The sequence below is a fragment of the Tribolium madens genome, unplaced genomic scaffold (assembly GCF_015345945.1).
Source record: "Tribolium madens isolate multiple individuals breed KSU strain unplaced genomic scaffold, Tmad_KSU_1.1 Scaffold_19;HRSCAF=116;Tcas5.2_LG9, whole genome shotgun sequence".
NCBI lineage: Eukaryota > Metazoa > Arthropoda > Insecta > Coleoptera > Tenebrionidae > Tribolium > Tribolium madens.
Genome location: NW_025400983.1, coordinates 16785931 through 16791930, shown reverse-complemented (window position 1 = coordinate 16791930; position 6000 = coordinate 16785931). Strand labels below are relative to the sequence as shown.

Below are 6000 nucleotides of genomic sequence, written 5' to 3'. Positions count from 1 at the left end.
TATATTTTTTATGTAAATGGCCATATAATTATGTATTATAAAAAAACAACAAAAATAACAAACTTTGCTTAACATAGGTATTAAATTATAATAACAAATACTAGACTCTAGAATTATCATTTATTCGGTAATAACTGTCGATTTGCACAATTTCTTAGATAATCACTGACGATATTATGTTTATGTTTTTGTGCCACTTCTAGAGGAGTAAAACCCTCTTGGTTTTTCAAGGAAGGATCAGCGCCTGCAGCGATGAGTTGTTTACAAACTGGAAGGCTTCCGGATAAAGCAGCAGCATGTAAGGCGCTTTCGCCATTCTGTGGAAAAAATAAATCAAGATCAATGTAAATAACTCAAGCGAATTTAGGAAGAAATTGATTAAATTTAGACAAAACAGCACAAGTTTTTAATCGAAATTTTTTTCCTTTTGACAGTTTTGTAAAATTTTATTATGAAATTCACTTACCGATAAAAGAGCAAGTGAGGGCTTATATTTCAGTAATTCCCCAATAACCGCAGAATGGCCTTTGTGAGAAGCTTTAAATATGGCTGTAGCTCCATCCTGTAAAAATCATGGTAAAAAATGTATTGATAAAAAAATGTCTTTTACATATCGAGCTGCGTCTACTTTAGCTCCAGCTTTTAATAATTGTGCTACAATATGATCATGGCCCATTTGGGCTGCAATCCACAAAGGCGTCGCACCGTCTGTTCTACTTGCATCCACATTGGCTCCTTGTGCTAACAAAAATACCAGAACTTTATAATGTCCATTTTGAGCAGCAATAAAAAGTGGTGTTGCTTTATCCTGCAATTAGATAAAACTGCATCATGAAATTCGTAGAAAAAGTCTTACTTACCTTCATATGTGTATTAATTTTAGCACCTCTTTTAACCAATTCTTTAACCACATCCATATGTCCACACTGGCATGCCACAAACAACGCACTTCCTCCATCCTATACAATCATACGGTTCTTAATTACATTCATTTACTGCTTCTATTTACGTAAATTTCATCTCTGCAACAACTGTCTTTTTATTACAGTTGTAGCGGTACACTTACAACACTGGTTGAATCCAAAGGTGCTCCTTTGTCCAGTAGAATGTTAACAACATCTAAATGACCTCCTTGAGCAGCAAAAAACAGTGGAGTTGTTCCCGTCTGCAATTTTACTTTTAAGAAAAATAACAAATTATTGTTTCTTACAATTCGTTTAGATCTAGGATCGGCGCCTTGCTCTAAAAGTTCATGGACACAGTCCAAGTGACCATTGGCTGAGGCTAAAATGAGAGGAGTTGTCCCTTCCTACCAAAAAATTATAATAATAGAGATAAAACAAAAACATCTTAAAATTTTTTTGTTAAAAAATTAATAGTGGTAACTGAACAATTTCTGCACGCCTTTTTTTATAGTAGAATTGACCTACTTCCACGCTCCACTTGACAAACGATTTTTATATGAACGTCTAGTCACAAATATTAATACAGTAATATTTATACCAAAATTTTCACTACCTTGTCTCTGGAATCTACATGAACCTTGCCGCTATCTAGAATTTTTTTGAGTAAAGGCAAATCTCCATTTAGGGCCGCTAGATGTAGTTGAACATCTGACAACGATTCTTTCTGTAAATAAACAGAAATAATGTTTATTTATAAAGCAGAGAGCAAAATATTAAAGTTTGAGAATATTCGACGATGCTTTTTAGAAAACTAGCACGCCTGTGGTTATTTATATCACCTAAAAAATATACAATCGCAGTCGTCTTAAAATTAATTAATGTAAATAAGAAAATACCTAGTTTTAAGACAACAATCACCAACCTTCAACGACATGCTGACCCAAAATCGTATCCAAAAATCACCGTGTTTACTCTCGTACGTTCTAACCAGTTCAACTTTCCAAGACAGACTGCGTCGGAATTCGTATAAGTGTGTTATATCCTCGTGTTACGGTTACGTAATCGTTCAGGTGAGAAAACATTGTTGGTTATACGTTGACGTGTTTTACTTGAACTTGGAGAATTTGCTCAAATATTGAACACACTTGTTTTTAAATCAATAAGCGCACGCGCCATTTTAATTATTTTAAATTTGGCGCCACCTTATGTCAAACAATTATAGCGCCACTTACGGTCATTTTCTAAAGCTTCCTTTTCATTGACATTGATCTACCGAGTGGTATTCTTTGTAAGTTTTACGAGTTTGTTATTGCTTTTGGAGTATTTTTGTTAATTTTAGGCAACTCAAAATGGAAAACGACGCAGGTGAATTCGTTGACTTGTATTGCCCAAGGAAATGGTATGTTTTTATGGCCACGTGTTTGTTAACCTGTAACCTCACTTGCTGTGTGGCTTCCGCTTTGTGACCCGATTTAATTTGGTTCTGATGTTTCAGTTCAGCAAGTAACCGAATTATTCATGCCAAGGATCATGCTTCGATCCAATTGAGCATTGCTGAGGTTGATCCTCAGACAGGAAGGATGACTGACACCACTAAAAGTTACGCTTTGTGTGGGGCTATCCGAAGAATGGGGGAATCTGACGACTGTATCGTTAGATTAACGAAGAAAGATGGGATTCTTGCAAAGTAAGTAATAAAGTGCACAGAACGCCTACTCAATGGTTTTTAAAAGTTTCTGTGTGGCATCATTCTTCAACCGGACCAAAAACTAGAATGAACCGCAATTTTGAGTCTTCTTTCTTTATTTTTGTTAAAATCAAAATACATGTTTTGGACAAAATTTCATTTTCAGAAAAAGATTACCTATTAAAAATTATATTATAACGTTTCCTGAAACTCTCTGGCTCATTTTCTGGACGAAACAGAGATTCAGAGTTAAATGGGCAGCCCATGACAAAGCAAATTCGTTTCTGAAAACTGATTCTATACCGGGAGGGACATAGGTTACGCATACTTGATAAATTGCGACTTCTAATTAATTAAAACTTTCGATATTTCATACACCTGAGTAATTATTGATAGGGTTTATTTGAGAGTTTTTCTAATTTTTTTTGTTAATCATAACAGTTTTGTGTGTTTTATGAATACTTTTTATTAATTTACCTATAAAGTTTTTACACTAAATGAATCTTAACCTGCTAGGGCAGGCATCAAACTTTAATATCACAATTACTTTTGACTTGGTTAGCTAAATAATCGCTTTTTTTTACTTAAACACAAACCAGATTTGGTTGATTTAGGACTAAATGGTATAATTTGCTAACAAAAGAATGATTTACTAGTAGCCGACCAGTTTGAAGTCTCCTGTTGTAGTAAATCTTGAAATCTTACTTCCCATTTGTCACCTAAATTTACGATGGCCTAAGTAGCAGGTCATAAATAAAAAAGATGGAAAATTGCGTTTAATTCAGAATCTAATTGTTTTTTTTTCTTCTGATTTTGTAAACAATTACAGGAAGTGAATCTGTGTGTCAGTATAAAAATTAGAATTTAACTTTTTGGGAGAAAATTACTTTTTATTATTTTTTTTTTTGGCTTTGTAAATGAAAAATTATGAAATGTACCTTATCAATGTCCAGGTTATTATTTATTATTTAATTATTGTGCAAAAGTTACAAGCAGGTATTATGAAGACTGGCAATAAATTTTATGTAATTTTCTAAATTTTTCTTCAGCTTTAATTTTAAAATTGTTACTTTTTCAACTCGTTCCTCAAAAAACTGACACTAATTTAATTGTGTTCTTTTTCATTTATGTTTATTTAATGTTTTCGTCAATTTTTTGCTAAAAATTGGAAAATGTTAAGCAAGCCTGCATTATAAATTGCATCTAAATCTTGACATTGGTCTTTTTCTGATTTCTGTTTGCACTTTTTTCGTCTACAATTTTTCTTAGACGATTTATTTTGATGACGCTAAGTAAACGTGAATCAAAAACTGGAACTGTCAACTTTCTTTATTAAAATTACCATAAATGAATTTGCTAGTGGTGTCAACGTTAAGACTGTTTGACATTTCTGTTTAAAAAAACCCTAGTACAGTGTTAAGAGGAAAATATTACTTCCTCTCATTCTCCGGTTAACATCAAATTTGAAATCTTAATTTGGCAGTCTTGATTCAAACGTCCATGGTAAATGTCAAACTTGTCTTTAAATTTTTGTAAAGTTGAGATAAATGTTAAAGGACGTGTAAAAGTGAAATAATGCGAGTATTTCACTGTTTTTTTGATGTATGGTAGAGAAGCAGGACAGTGATGGACAGTGAATTTCGTCCACCCAATTTCCCTGACAGATTAAAAGATTATTCTTTAGGTTTTTCTAACCTTGTTTCAGAATTTTGATTAACGTTTGTCATGTTGACAGAATGCCCGATGCTCCTTGCTACTTTTTACCTTTGTCCTTTGAAAAAAGTATAGAGACACGTCTTTGAGACATACCTTCTTGTACCAAGGAGATAACTTTTATTTTATTAAACACATAACGCACTTACTGCTGACATGTTCAAATTTGATTAAATTTGACAATACGTATTTGAAGGTCAGTTATCACGACAATAAAGCACAGAGTACAGTGAATTTTTGTGAATTCATGAAAATTGGGTGGACGAAATTCACTGTCCATCACTGTACAAAGTTAACTACTTCGTAATAAGAAAAAATTGTATCTCAAAAATAAATCATCATATTAAAACGAATTGTTTTTTAAATAATCGTTACAAATAGGTGCACTATGGACGTAAATTACATGTGTTCTAAGAATTTGAAACATGTAATTTGAAATGATATTGTTTTAAAAAATACAAACATCTACGCAGATTTATAACATTCTCAAAAAATTATAAAAACTTTTTAGTATACTGTACTGATAACACGTGTCTACAGTCTTGATGACGAGTCCGGTAGCCACATGTTTATGGCCTAGACAGTTTTATTTTACACCACGGCCGGTAAGAAATGTCAAATAATTTATCAAATTTACGGTTTTTATTTATATAAAAATTAAATGTACAGTTACTTAAAATGATTTCCAACACGGCTAAATAATTTTACTCTCAAACATAAGTAACATTTTCTACCGTCTTTGCTGTTGACGATCGTCCAGAACGAGGAAAGTTGGTAACCTCTTTCTGGCCCAGTTGAAATGTTTTGTACCACTCATATGCTTGTGTTTTTGAGTCCCCAAAGGTTTTTCGCAAAACAGAGATTCACTACACGAATTTTCGTTAGCAACACAAAATTTCAAACAAATTCTCAGGTCGCTAATGGAAGTCATGACAAAAAGCGCAAATCTGACTTAACCACAAGTTATGGTAAAAACAATTTTAAACAAACCACTTGACCTATAGCGGTAAATTTTGGCTTGGTAAGAGAGTATGGTTGTACCAATATAATAGACAAGAATTATTAAGATATCTTCTACGTGAACTCTTTAAATCGAAAATTCCCGATACTTTTTTTACAGAATAGTATGTCCTCTTACAAGTTTAAAAGCAAACGTTTTGAAAAAAAGCGTTAGTGTAGGTAACGTTTTTATCGAAATAGAAATCACTTTTTGTATTACTACCACTAAAAAAGTATAGTTTGTAGATTCTAAGTAAAATAATTTCTAATAACTTGTTTATATTTATTTTTTATAAAATATTGGTATGTACTTAAAAAATCTATACCGTCGAGACAGAATATCTTTTAAAGCATATTTTATCCAATTTTCTGATGTTAGAATAAATATACATACGAAGAACATTGTGATTATTTTAAAGATCCTTTTGGTTTAGTGTAGGTCATTATTACAATGTACATGTTTTTTTAAAATCGTTGAATCTGTTCTAATGTTCTGTTTTTGTTTTGTTACAGGAACTTCTAACGGGATTTGTTCAAACACGAATGAAGCCCCTACTTTCTTGTACTTTTTTGGTTAAATAAATTGTCATTTATAGTAGTGCTTTCTTTGTTTGATGTTTCCATTTTAAATAACTAAATTTATTTTGATTTTAAAAATTAAATAAAGTCATTATCATTTGTCTCCAACTGTGGTTT

General features: G+C 32.0%; 2 protein-coding genes across 2 annotated transcripts; one reads left to right on the top strand and one right to left on the bottom strand.

The window, feature by feature from the left end:
• Positions 1 to 2045, bottom strand: LOC123016025 (ankyrin repeat domain-containing protein 29). Its single transcript, XM_044416198.1, has 8 exons — positions 1828 to 2045; positions 1519 to 1629; positions 1211 to 1309; positions 1067 to 1165; positions 861 to 959; positions 611 to 808; positions 467 to 562; positions 1 to 317 (listed from the first exon to the last, which is right to left on the bottom strand). Exons 1-8 carry the CDS (start codon positions 1837 to 1839, stop codon positions 117 to 119), a joined length of 915 nt encoding a protein of 304 aa, XP_044272133.1. The 5' UTR covers positions 1840 to 2045; the 3' UTR covers positions 1 to 116.
• A 47-nt stretch (positions 2046 to 2092) lies between these two features.
• Positions 2093 to 5902, top strand: LOC123016028 (40S ribosomal protein S21). Its single transcript, XM_044416202.1, has 4 exons — positions 2093 to 2193; positions 2245 to 2304; positions 2401 to 2592; positions 5818 to 5902. The coding sequence occupies exons 2-4, from the start codon at positions 2255 to 2257 to the stop codon at positions 5825 to 5827; spliced, it is 252 nt and encodes an 83-aa protein (XP_044272137.1). The 5' UTR covers positions 2093 to 2193; positions 2245 to 2254; the 3' UTR covers positions 5828 to 5902.
• Positions 5903 to 6000: the final 98 nt, after the last annotated feature.

Bases quoted from the DNA above. Each gene is read 5' to 3' on its own strand.
- LOC123016025 (XM_044416198.1), bottom strand. The intron at 1,310-1,518 runs GTAGTGAAAATT...ATTTTTTGGTAG, and splicing joins ATGTAGATTCCAGAGACAAG to GAAGGGACAACTCCTCTCAT. The intron at 809-860 runs GTAAGTAAGACT...ATCTAATTGCAG, and splicing joins AAATTAATACACATATGAAG to GATAAAGCAACACCACTTTT.
- LOC123016028 (XM_044416202.1), top strand. From the start codon at position 2,255: ATGGAAAACGACGCAGGTGAATTCGTTGACTTGTATTGCCCAAGGAAA. The intron at 2,305-2,400 runs GTATGTTTTTAT...CTGATGTTTCAG, and splicing joins TTGTATTGCCCAAGGAAATG to TTCAGCAAGTAACCGAATTA.